Here is a 13,874-nt window from a genome sequence, read left to right as displayed (position 1 = left end):
CATAATTTAAAGGAGTCAGACATTAAATCACACATGTGTATAATACTGTATCTCTTCATAGGCAAAGATTAAAAATGTTAATAACAAGTTTAACAAGAGGATGAGGTATAAATGGATTCCTCTTATATTTTTGATGGAGTTGTGATTATTTACACAAATTGAACAAACTCTCTCAGCCTCAAGTTGCTCATCAGGGGGATAATCCTTACTTGGAAGAATTATTGTGAGCTTTAGAGTCTAAATATATTTTTAAAATCTTAGGAGAATGGCACATCCTAAGTGCCTAATAACTGTTATAAGCTGCTCCCCAAAATTCCCCAACACCTCCAGCCCTCCCCCACCCCCCAAAAAAATACTGTGGGAATAAGTCTTTTATCTCTTTGTTTTCCTAGCACAAGGCAGAAGGTTGCTAGACAAACATGTAAGTGAAGATGAGGCCAGGAAGAAGAAATACTCTAGGCACCCATGAGCTCTTGTCAGGGCCTTGGATTTAATGATCATTTTCTAGGATTGTGCAAGAATTTCCCCTGTACATTCAGTCCCACATCCCATGGTCTAGATCTCAAATCAAAGCAGGCAATAGATAAAACAAAAGGAGCTAAAGCCTCATGGACATAATATGTGCCAACATGACCTACATCATCTATGGGTTGACGGTGTGATGTTTTATCGCTAGATGCTCTTCCGTCCATTTCAGGGCATTATTAACTTCTTGAGTAAATGAGTCCGGAAATTTTCAATATTAGTTATTAGAAAAACACTAAAGCACTGAAGTAGTGTAATGATATCCTCTCTTTTCTAAATATTTACTGACAACCATGTGTTAACTGAGAGAGCAATATTGACTTTGAAACAACCTAATTCACCTATAGTTTTGAAGATCTGCATGTGTGGAGCCGGCAGGATAATACTGCTGTTCTTGATCACTTTTGAGAGCCAAAGTCTTCTCTTAAGAACTGTCAGTTCCAGGAAAGGCAAAGTCACCAAGATTCTGACAAGCTGAATGGCAGCTGGGCTTGTGACCTTCCCCTCAAGAATGTCTTTCCAGGGCCCAATTGGTTTGGCAGGCTTTTCTCTCCAGGTTTTTCAAAGAAACTTTTCCAGTAGACCTTTTTCATTTGTGTAACTAAGAGATAAACATGGCAAAATAAATATACAGCTGTTCTCGAGCATCAGAGAAAATGACATTTATGTGGTTTGTCCACAGCACATTTAACTGGACGGTCCCATTCCTTTCATTCCTGGCCTGTTTGATACTGGCAGTGGCCACCATCACTTTGTATTTCATTCCACTCCGGTACATCATTTTAATCTGGGGTAAGTTTGGCATGGTCCTTTTGCTAGCAATCAATTCCAGGTAAGAACCAATTACTCATTTTTAAAGTGCAGCTATAAACTTTAAATGTGCTCTTGTTGGCAATTAAACATGAGATTAAGAAAAGCATTTTGGGAACAAAAACTTCCAGGACCTCCCTGAAAAGGCCAGTTGCATGAACGATCAGCATGGATATTTATAGGCCTCTTGCATAATTGCAATCAAATAAAAATGTGATTGTGCATGCGCTTTCCCCTTGGGCTTACGTAGTTGTAAATACTCTTGAATAATATACTGCTGTGGCCCAGGAACTTTCAGGAAACACTGTTATTTAAACAGTGAGCAAACACCTGCATCTTGCCCTTTATATTATGTAAGAGCAGATCTAGCCACTGCTAGGCTGCCCCTGACACTTCATCTCCCCTGGAAGGAAAAAAAAATAACCCACTACTTAAATCTAGAAGCAGTGAGGTAAAAGGGAGGGGCACTCCGTTACTACCTAACCAGTGCCCGAAGGGAAAGGAAGCTATTATTTACCAGGGGAAATGGTGAGCCTATATAAAGTTCAGCACTGCTTTCAAAAAGTAGAAACAAAAATGGCAAACTGGAAATAAATTTCAGGACTTGATTTACTACTCAGGCTAGCCATTGGAAAAATTACAGGCAGCTTTGTGAATACTTGTGTCTGTTGCTGGGTGGGCTCTGGGTTGATATAAGGAGAGTGCATTGCAGTAAATTAATTGGAGAAGTAATCAGCTCTTCCCTGGAAGAAGCTGTCACTCCTGGTTTTCTGTTGCTCGTCTCCTATGACTGTAGCTGAGCTCTGAACCACAGTCACTTCTTGGGATCTTCAGGTGCTGAGATTCAGAGAATTTACAAATTTAAGTGACTGTGTTGTGTGTGTTCATCTTTAAGCAAAAGCTAAGAACCTTCAAATGCATGGGTGGTGGGGGAGTTACAATATTTCTAAAACCGTTAAATGTAGGCCCTTTCCAGAGAGAACTAACAGAGACTAACCCTGCTGACAGAGAAGGCCAAGCCGCAAAAGTCATGGAAAAGATAGGTGAGCTCATAACATTGCAGAAATAGAATGACTTTGAGAAAGCATAATCCGTTCATTATCTATTTTGACCAGGAGGCAAAAATCCTATTATGTAAAGTCTCTCAACCTTCCTATCAAGCTCAAGAAAAGGAAAAGATATTCTAGCTCCCTCTTCAGGGGTCCATTGTAATACTTGGTGATTCTCACTCTTGGAGAAAGTCTTCTCATATCCATACTTTTGTTTCTTTGTTGTGTTTTGCAATTTTAGCACATAGGGCCATATTTGACCTTCAAGAAAGAGAACATGGAACTTTCAGGGGGCCACTGGTAAAGAAGGAATATGTATTTTATAAAAGCATTTCCCTGAATATTCATGTACTGAATGTTATCTGAAAAGACTGAATAATCTCATTCTTTCTTGTTTTTCATAAGCATTAGTTTCTCAGTCCATTTACCGATCATATTTAAAACACAGATGTTAAAACTACTGTCTGGTCCTACCAAGAACCTGATTCAAAATTACCACCTTTTGTCTAGTGCTTTGTTCATTTTTAAGTTGGTGTAAGTCAATGCTGTGGTCAGATGGCTAGACACTATTGCCTGTGATTTCTTCATCATTCTGGTACATACTTGATTTGTTTTTCCGCATTTCACCCTCCATAAAGAAGACTATACTGTATTTCTTCCTTTGAGTATCAATTTTGGGATTCCAATCCCTCTTTCAGTTTACCCCAAGTCAAACTTCTCGTCTTAACTTCCAAGTTCTTGGCAGCTTTTCAACCCAACTTTTTGCATATACTTAATGAGACATTGTTCTGTTTATTGTTTAGCTTATGTCTGAAATTATGAAATAGCATGGAGTTTATGATATTCTCCTGGGCAAAAAGTAACCCACTGAGCTTTATATTCTGTGTCTGGTTCTTTAGTTTTATGTTCTAGACAGAGGTTTATAGTTTTTTTGGGGGGAGGGCGTTGTATTTTCATAATGATTTTTATTTTTTCCATTATAGCTGGTTTACAGTGTTCTATTAATTTTCTAGTGTACAGCAAGGTGACCAAGTTACACATACCTGTATACATTCTTACCATAATGTAGTCAAAAGCCATGACCATCGCATGATCTGTTGCCTCTTCTCATCATGTAAAACTTGCCATATCATCATGGACGACATTCTGCCATTCTATTAAGACGTATTCTTTTCCAAGGCAAGTTGGTTTGTAGCTAGCACAGACCCAGGGCTTTCCTTTGCACATCTCTTACAAGATTGTATTCTTGGCAGAGAATTTATCATGTGGAAGAAGATAACTTTATCCATTTTAAATTTCTAGTGTTTCTTTTAACCTTATTAAGGCTCAGAAGATTATCTCTTACTCTAAGTTACTTACTCATTTTCATAGAATCGTAAAAGTGGTGAATAAGATACTTAAATTTTGTGTTCAGTGTTTTTAACTTTTTGGAACAAAATTATTTAACTCTATGTTCTGTATTTCCCTATTTTTTACATTTAAATAACATTTTTGTATGAACATTTGTTAAGGAAGTACCACAATTCTTTAACATAAGCCTATGAAAACTGCCTAATTTCATGATGGCCATGGGGAATATTCCTTGACTCACCAACTTCATTGTAAGGTTTTAAAGGGTAAGACACTTTCTTTCTTCTTTAACCATATAATTCCTGGTGTAGTGCAGTAACATATACGTAATAGAACTTTAATGAATACTTGAAAATATTTTATGAGTGGATGAGTCTGTAAGTTTATTACCTGTGATCTATATATAGATGGCATTTTTTTGAGCCTGCCACCTCTCTCTCTCTCTCTCTTTTTTTTTTCTCGTCTTTTTAGGGCCACACCCACGTCATGTGGAGTTTGCTAGGCTAGGGGTCAAGTCGGAGCTACAGCTGCAAGCCTACACCACAGCCACAGCAATGCCAGATCCAAGCCATGTCTGCGACCTACACCACAGCTCATGGCAAGGCTGGATCCTTAACCCACTGAGCAAGGCCAGGGATTGAACCTGCAACCTCATGGTTCCTAGTCAGATTCATTTCCACTGTGCCACATCAAGGACTCCCACCTCTCTTATTTGGAAGTGTAATTTTTGAAAATAAAGTTAGAAATTGTTTAGGAAGGATGTCTGGAATTTTGTTTAGGAAATTATCTATACTGAATTTTGGTCGTTTATTTGTTGTATGTGTTTCTGGAAGACTAGGCACCTTTTATAATTAAATCTCACGTGGGTTTTCTGTCCCTTTTGAGAGGTTTCCCATATTCATTCCATCCTGTTCTTCATCACAGATGCTCTAATTACAGCTTTTCATTTCTGATCTGAGCCACGTCTGGTTTCCCAGGTAGATATAAACTCACCAAGCCAGATTTGGAGCTTCTTGAAAGAAATGATCACTTATTTAACTTTGTATCTCCATTCAATAGCCCACTGTATCTTACAAGGAAGACACTTAATGTTTGATACAGGAGCAAGAGAGGACCTTCCTCCCCACCTTCCCCACCCCCACCAATGTGTTGTAGTCAGGGCTATATGCCAGTCACTCATGTAATGTTATAATTAAATTTTTGTTTTGTTTTGTTTTGTTTTTTCCTTTTAGGGCCACACCTGCAGTATATGGAAGTTCCTAGGCTAGGGGTCAAATCAGTGTTACAGCTGCCAGCCTACGCCACAGCAACATGGGATCCACACAGCTCATGGCAAGGCTGGATCCTTAACCTACTGAACAAGGCCAGGGATCGAACCCACAACCTCATGGATACTAGTCAGATTTGTTTCTGCTTTGCCACAATGGGAACTCCATATAATTCAGTTTTAAGTGGTTATTCCCTAATGACCATCTGTCCAAAGCAGCTGTATAATTTTTTCATTTCCTATCTCCAAGTGATTTAAAAAATTTTTTTCCAGAGAACTCATTCCAATCCACTGATCTGTTATTCAGTCTTTGATCATTAAATGGTCTTTCCCAAATGTTAATCCCTTGGTATTTAAATCCTACGTTTTTCTCTTTTTCTTTTTTTGGTTTAAAAGAAAACTAAAATTCACAGCAGATATCCTCCATCTGTATTGTTTAGGTTAAAAAACATAAAGGTGCATCTAGCATGCTACTGGAGAAAGCCACAGTTTCCAGAATAGATGTGTTATCACATGCCTACCAATATAAAGATTCTTCCATCACCACCTCTTTTGTTTTCTTGGTTTATTGGCATCTACAGTAATGATGGTAGCCCCCTTCATTGTTGTAGAATTTCAAATTGTAGATTTGCCTATATCCTCCAATATGATTTCTCCCACCAACCTAAGGAACTATATAGGACAAGTCTTTATTATTCAAATTTTTTTTTTGTCTTTTTGCTATTTCTTTGGGCCGCTCCTGTGGCATATGGAGGTTCCCAGGCTAGGGGGCGAATCGGAGCTGTAGCCACCGGCCTACGCCAGAGCCACAGCAACGCGGGATCCGAGCCGCGTCTGCAACCTACACCATAGCTCACGGCAACGCCGGATCGTTAACCCACTGAGCAAGGGCAGGGACCGAACCCGCAACCTCATGGTTCCTAGTCGGATTCATTAACCACTGTGCCACGACAGGAACTCCTCAAATTTTAATATAAGAAATCCAAGGCACAGGGAGGTTAAGTAATTTGCCTAGGAGTTCCCATCGCTCAGTGGTTAACGAATCCGACTATGAACCACAAGGTTGCAGGTTCAATCCCTGGCCTCGCTCAGTGGGTTAAGGATCTGGCATTGCCGTGAGCTGTGGTGTAGGTCGCAGACGCGGCTCAGATCCCGTGTTGCTGTGGCTCTGGCGTAGGCCGGTGGCTACAGCTCTGATTCGACCCCTAGCCTGGGAACCTCCATATGCTGCGGAGCAGCCCAAGAAACGGCAAAAAGACCAAACAAAAAAAACAAAAAGTAATTTGCCTGAAACTACACAGCTAATAATACATAGTGAAGCCAGAACTAGAAACCAGCTATTCCTGTTCCCAAACCCTTGTTCTTGCCCTCTTTCCCTTTAAAGATGACCAAGGAATCTGTGATCCACTGTTGATGTCTAGTTTCATACAGTAGATAACATGATGGAATTACTGACATTTGAGCCTATGACACCTTAAAAAAGTAAGGTGTGCTTTTGAGGCACACAGTCTAAGTTCCTTATAATTTTTATTCTAATGAAGTTTTTCAAACAGACTGTCGGAGTGCATTGTGGACTTATCCTGCCCTTATTGGTGCATTTCAGCTACTGTGCAGGTTTATAATCTTCTCAGTGACTAAGAATGCAGTGTTTTGATCAGCTCTGATATTATCCCTGCCTTGCTGTGCATTGTAAAGACTCCAGATGCGCACACTATATATAATTAACAATAGAAGATATATCTTTTCTCAATACGTCTTTGTCTGCCTTCATCATTTTGCCTTGTCTGTTTTCTTTTGCCAGAAAAGCCCATGCTACAATTAATGTCTTTAGAATAACACAGTGAGAGTATTTTAGTTTAAAGGAACACTGGGGGAAATTTTAGCTAGAAACATGAAGCTGGCTGTGGGGGTGGAGGGAGGAAAGGCAAAGTGTGGTTTTGACTTGACAGAAAGGGGATTATTTGCACGAGGTCTTCCCCAGCCCGGTCAGCAAGCCATTGATTTAGGGACCTGGCCGGCTCCCATTTGCAAAGCAGATGTAAATCTGACCCTCTCCAAAGAAAGGACTTGGAGGTTGGCCTGGGTCAGATGTAATGCCACAGGGGAAGTCCAGTTCTTAGATGAAAGCAAAATAGTATTCAATAAAAGAAGAGAAAAACATCCCACCTTTTGTGCACTATGGACCATCAAACAGTGAAATGTTGCCTTGACTTCAGAACAAGAGCTAGTCAGGATACAAGTAAGGTGAGCATTCCTCCAGCATCGTGGGAATTGACACAGATGGCAGATATGGTCCTTATTAAACAAGCACTCTGTGGCAAGACTTTGGAAGGTCGCCTTCGAAAACTTAGCATAAAAAGGGGTTGACATTTGGTGAAAAGGCAGGCGAACCCACCTCCAAGGAGTTCCGAGAAGCAGAGTTGGAGACAAAAGCTGGCAGAGTAGCACCTTCCTCTGAAGAGGAAACCATGGGGAGAACTCATCCTGGACATGCCCACGAGCCCAAGGTGCTGCCACCAAGGACAACTTAAATGACACCCCCCCCCCCCCGCAATTACCATTGTCCTAAATCAGCGCCAATTCTATGGCCTACCATCCTACGCCCTGTGCCTCGTGCCTCGGTCCCTAAATTAAGTTAGCAACCATAGTAAGATAATTTTCCAATAATAACTTTTCACAGTTTCCTGCAGCATCAAAGTACAATCAACATGTCAAGTTCTGTTCTGCAGTGAGAGAAGAGAAACCTGTGAAAATGAGTTGGGGGGGGGGAGAGAGATAGATTTCTGCGGGTTCTTTTTAACAACAAAAAAACAACTCCCGCCCTCCACCTCCCACTGCTGCATTGGGTCCAGAGATCCCAAGCAGAGACTTGTTTGGGCTAATGAAGGCCTTTTCCCATCTGGGACATTCGTTTTCCTAGCAGAGGAGGCCGTTAATCAGCATCCTCCAAAACACCAATGAGCTCTGCAGATTTCGTGTGTGTTTCTGCTGCCCCGCTGCTGGGATTGTAATGGGATTTTCACAGCTGAAGAAGGCAGAGCCCCTCTCCAACTGTCCCCCCCGTCCTTCCTCCAAGAAAAGACGTTTGTGAATGATTCCACATGACAGCAGCGTGTGCATGACTTGAGGTCCAGTCATTGTTTTCACACTAATTTGTTCTTGTGAACACCTCGCCCTCCCCCAGTCAGGTGAGTTTTTTAGAAGTAGATAGACAGATAGATAGACAGACTGGGAGACAGACAAAGATATCTGGTATTTCTATTTTTCAGGCATAAATAAATTTACGAAGAAGCTTCGAAATCCCTATGCCATCGACAATAATGAGCTACTCGACTTCCTCTCCAGGGTACCATCTGATGTTCAAAAGGTATGCAATGAATGGGCACCACCACAGCGGGGCCCCAGCCCTGAAGCCTGGCCAGTCCCAGAGCCAATGGGAGCACAGGGCCCTGCTTGTGTGAGTAATTGAGATCAGGAATCAACAAATCCTTAAAGAGGCCTGGCTTTCAGGGATTTGGCAAGAAAACCTTTGTCCAAAGCGTGAGATAATTGGAGAAAATTGTCCTGAAAAAGAGCTACTTAAGAACGATCTGGAACTCATACTGGGAGGCTGTAGTGCAGTGATGTGGGTCCCTTTTCTGAAGGCTCACCTCCCTAAAGAGGATAAGATGGGCTCAGCGAGCGGGTGAGCAGGAAAATGTGAGATCCTGAGCAGGGACAGGGGGCTTGCTTATTTTCCTCCTCTTCCGGATGGCAGGCATTTTACGGGAAGTAGGGACAAGAGGATTATTCTTTTTATTCTTGTTCACCATGATTATCTCCTAGGGCTCCCTTCTAACCCTTTCCCTCTGAAGACTTAGACATGCTGAGGGCAAAGCCCCCGCTTACTCTAGTGTACCTAGAGGCAGAGATGGCGTGAAATTATTTGAGATCAATCAGCGAGTATTATTCACAGGTAATGGTCACTTAGTCCAGCAGTGTCCTGTTTCTGTGGATACATAGAGATTAACCAAGGCAACAATACCAGAGAGTCTGTAGAGCAGCCTAACTCAGCCCCCTGCGGATCAGGTCTCTGTAAATCCCGAGGAGGGGAGGCAAGCAACGATTTCTCTAGTGGAGAAGAAAATCCTAGAATAGGTAGACAGGGAGACCATGGTGTGAAAAACCATCAGGATGATCAAAGCCATAATCTTGTATTATCTGAGACAATCCCAAATCAAATATCGATTTCATCTTTAGGCCACTGTCCCGTACTTTGTTCCCTGGCAGCTCTGGGTAGATGGCAGAAATGGAGGGCTGAAAGGCCTTGGAGTTTCTTTCCCCTTTATTCCAAGTTCTAGAGACTAAAATAGACTTTGTGATGCTTTTTCCTTTTAACCTTCATTGTATGATATAATTATCTATTAAAATGCATTCTGTAAAGATGAATTTACTCATTACCATTGCATTGCACAATTATAAAATTAGCAACTTTGCCTCTGTTTGTTTTGCATTGAAGATGACAGGAATGTCACCCCCTGCTCCCCCAGGGGACCTTCACAAAACATTCTTAAGAAAAGCATGCTTTTTTCACGTATCTGCTTTCCACCAAGTATAGTTCAGCTCACGTGATGGCGTAGGATCTCCTCGGGGAGTTTGGCACAAATACTTAGAATAGTGAGCACATGTGGTCTGTAATACGATACTTTAAAGAAAGCCCTTCCACCAGCAGCCTATCCAAGCCCACACACCAAAGTAATGTGATTGCAACGTGCCATCACTTGAGTCGCAATGTGAGTTTGTGCCTGCATCCTTGAAGAGTGGAAATGCCACTCAAGCCCAACTAAGGATTGTCTGGGCACAGTTGGGACACCAGGCCTTGGTGAGGTCATCCAGCTGGAATTGGCATGAATACAGAGGGATACAACAAAAGCACATAAGAACATTTGAGGAAGACTTACAGTAAGCTGGTAAAATCTTCCATGTATCTCCAAGAGCACTTTTTAATAACACAATAGACAGTTTGCCTCTGGGGACTCCCCAAGTGCTCATATTTGTCACAGATGTTTTAGCCATTACATTGTAAATGAAATTCATTTTTGAGAGAAATCTATATTAGTCTGGGCCAGTATCAATTTCAACATTTTTTCCTTCTCTGGCAGAAGAAATGTGTATCATTTGCAGAGATTTTCTTTCCCCAAGATTTTAGATATTTTTTAAAATGAATAATTCCTAGTAAGTAGCTGTATCATATACTAAGATAAACATTCCCAAGAGGCCATTATTAAGCTTATTTCTGGTTGAAAACGGGCACACACAGAACTGAAATCATCCAGCAATGCCTGAGAGCAGGTAAGAAACCCATGCATCTCATTAGAAAAATCTGCTTTTAATATTTTGGTTTCAAGAAATGATGCATGACTTCTCAAATCCTTCCTGCAATTAATCCCTCCATGTTCCTGTGTTTAGAAAATGATTCATTACCTTTGAACCTTCCTTCCTTTGCCTTGGTTTGTCCTTGGGGAGCCATTAACACACTGCGGTGAGCTAGGGTTACCTAACCGCCAGCATCACGTCTGTTTGTTTTCACAGGTGCAGTACGCGGAACTGAAGCCCTGCAGCAGCCAGAGCCCCCTTCGGAAGAAGCGCAGTGCGCTCTAGGACACACGCGACTTTGGCCGCCAGCACCCGATTCCATGTTGGGTTGATTAGACCAGTGTCCCCTCTCGTTGCGTGGTATCTGTGCTGTCGTTCTAAAACATGTGCCGAGTGGAACCCTCTCTGTATTCCCCCCTTCTTCACCTCACAGATGCACACACGTGTGCACATCCATGTGCACGGGCATCCTGGTTGCATCTCGAGTCAACCCAGCAAAAAGAAACCATCCGGAGACTGTGAAAGACTAGCATCCCTTCTCAAAAGACTAACATCTCTTCTCAAATGGGAGATAAAGCAAGGAAGGCTTCCCTGGGTCTGAGCATCCTCCTTGAAAACAGCCAGGAGTCCACTTGGATTCAAGCATGACTTTGAACTTGTTTTCACACCTCTCGTTAAGATTCAGTTAGTTCCATGCCCCAGTGCACCCCCACCCCCGCTCCTTTCAGATGACTCTTCACGAGTCAGTTTTTTTCTCTGAGTTCACAAGTCTTTGATAGCCACCATCTACCCAAAGAATGTATATTATAAATAGATTTTTTAAAATAATTACCAGGATTAGCCCAGTTCTTTGGGGATCTTTCAACTGAGACTACGAAAGACCTACGTGTAAAATGTCAGTAAGCTGCTGGGTGCTGGATGCCAGCCTACATCGTTGTCCATTGCTGGCAGTGGATGCCCCAGGAATGGCTCAAGGGAATCGGCCATCCAAAAAGTAAAGATTTCATGAAAGGATTTGGTTGCCATTACTTCTGACTTGACTTTTTGCTCTTTTCCCAAATGAAAGATCTCTGTTTGTAGTTTAAGAAAGAGGGGGAGGGGGATGAATGAATGAATTCTGAAAGTATTTAAAAAAAGGGCTGAGGAGCAAGGGACTAATGTATGTGGCTGCTTATCTGATTGTCATAATGCCTTCATTTGCTTGCATTTTTAAGGAAGTAAATCTGCTGTAGCAGTCCAAATTGATCTTTTGTTCCCGAGCAAAATAAGCTACACATAATAAAAATATATCTCAGAACCCCATTCCTATAAAAGTACCATCCGGAAGTCCTCCTTTGAATGTATCTGATTCCTATAGACTTTATCATTTCACAGTTATTCCCCCCCAAGTAAAAAAAAAATGCCAATTTTTGTGCATATATAAAATGTATGCAAATATCTTTTTCAAATAATATTTAAATTGTAAAGACTTTTGTTGACACATACTTTGTATGTGCAGTTATATATATATATATATATATATATAAAATATATATTTGTGTGTGTGTATTGTAAGGAAAAGTTGAGGTAAAGAGGTCTGATTTAATAGTTTTACTATGTTTTTTTTCCCTTCTCAGTTGTAATTTAATAATCTTCAAACAAAATGTTTATGAAAAATGCCAAAGATTCTAAACCTTATCATCCTGTGTCTGTTTTTCTTCATATTCTATCTTCCTGGGTTGCTTTCTGGCTGAGCCAGATTTCTGCATGATTTGATTTACTTCAAGTTAATGAAGCTGGCTGAAAAAGAACCTTGCAGAAATTATAAAAGCTCCAGTAAATCTCTGAGTTGTACATACAATAGATACCCAAGAACCTCTTTTGTTAAACCAGTTACTCAATCTTCTGTGTAAACAATGCCTCATTGTCTCACTCTCAACTACCATCTAGTTTATCATAGTATGTCATTTTGTAACGACCCAAGTCAGACATTTTTAAACAGACTCGTGAGATCTGATCAGTCATTTGAATGAAAACTTTCAGCAGCAAAATAACCCCTTATTTATTTAAAAATGGAACCAATACTTTATTGTTGCTCTTTTGCTATAGAATTTCAAAATGAAATAATTCGCCCGACAAGAAGGCATCATTAGTTAGACTTATTGCCTCTCTAGTCCAACTGGAATTTTCACCGTTAAGTTTAGGACCCAAACAGCAGCTGGGATGCAAGAGCAGATCAGAATTGACCTTTAATAAACAGTATATGGAAAATAACTGTTAATTGATTAAGTAGGCATGGGATGTTAAAAATGAATGTTATCTGCAAGTGAAATGTTAAGATGCACGCAAGTCATCAGAAACTTGTGTGAGAGATTAGGGGATGCTTTAGAGAAAATTTATAGGTTATGGTTTCATGGTGTGATAATTAAAAATAATTTAGTAGGAATGTTGAAGTCTGAATCTCTTCTCAAACCTCACAATCTTATTTCCAGCCATGCCTGGATGTTTTACAGGCATCTCTACTTCAGCAGGTCAGACAGAAATTCAGCATTATCTCTCTCCCTTTGTGTGTTCGAGACCCCTAACCCTACAGTCTCCTTCTAGCTTTATTTCCCTTATTGGCACAGGCATTTTATGGGCTGGGGGGCCCTTGGCATTCATTTGTCCCTCATGCTTTTTTCCCCCACTCCTATCTCATAAAATCTAGTAGATCGAGTGTGGAAAGTTATCTTGTCCATTTCTGATCACCACCACCCAAGCTGAGGCCTCTGTAACTTCTCACAAGTCAAGGTAATGGTGCCAATTACATGATGCCAAGTTGATCTTTCCTAGGACTCTTCCTTTCACCTGACGTACTTTCTCTCCAGTTTCTGTCCAGATTAATTCTACTCTCCTTCAAAACTTTCAAAAGTCTCCTGTCTACATAGGCTTTCTTAGTTCCTTGGCTGGATTGGATTCCACCCTTCCCTTCTGTAACCCCACATCTTATGTATCTTGCTGGCATCTGCCATATTCTGTCATAGCTCATAGTTACCAGAGGACTTAACTGCTGCTTTCTTCTTCTGGATAGCCCATCCTATCGGGCACCTAATAGACACTCAGAAAATGCATGATTACTTGACCAGGTCATAGAGAACTTTTCTTTCTCTGGCCTTTCATGTGTGATTCTCATAACAGAGGGCTGAGCTGGATAAATTAGTGTGGTCTACCCAAGGAAATAATTTCTTGCATTAAATGTATAGCTTGTATGGTGTGTTTTATTTATAAGCACTGGCCATGTTAATTATAAACTTTAAAATTAAATAAGGTCTTATATTTGGAGAAATTCTTACCTATATGTCAAAGGAAAAGATGTTTTTTGTAGGTGGTACAATTTTTTATTCTTTTTCATAGTTATCATTTAACAAACATACCTTGCACACTGATGATATACCTGTACAAACCAGACTGCATTCCCTTGGTAGAGCCAGACATTAAATAGATATTTTTCAAGCAGTAGCATGACATTCTCAGATTCAACTTTTTAAAGGCGCATTCTG

The 13,874-nt window shown here is 40.7% G+C and overlaps 1 protein-coding gene across 6 annotated transcripts in view; it reads left to right on the top strand.

Moving 5' to 3' along the window:
* Positions 1–12,193, top strand: part of MCTP2 (multiple C2 and transmembrane domain containing 2) — a 233,829-nt gene extending 221,636 nt beyond the window's left edge. For all 6 annotated transcript variants that reach the window (XM_047794408.1, XM_047794405.1, XM_047794409.1 and 3 more), the window contains 3 exons: positions 1,208–1,317; positions 8,271–8,368; positions 10,573–12,193. In XM_047794408.1, coding sequence (XP_047650364.1) covers positions 1,208–1,317; positions 8,271–8,368; positions 10,573–10,641 — 277 coding nt within the window. In that variant the 3' untranslated portion in view covers positions 10,642–12,193. The remainder of the gene's footprint in view (positions 1–1,207; positions 1,318–8,270; positions 8,369–10,572) is intronic.
* The last annotated feature ends 1,681 nt before the right edge of the window (positions 12,194–13,874 follow it).

This window comes from Phacochoerus africanus, chromosome 9, assembly GCF_016906955.1.
Source record: "Phacochoerus africanus isolate WHEZ1 chromosome 9, ROS_Pafr_v1, whole genome shotgun sequence".
Lineage (NCBI taxonomy): Eukaryota > Metazoa > Chordata > Mammalia > Artiodactyla > Suidae > Phacochoerus > Phacochoerus africanus.
This window is presented reverse-complemented; position numbering and strand designations above follow the sequence as displayed.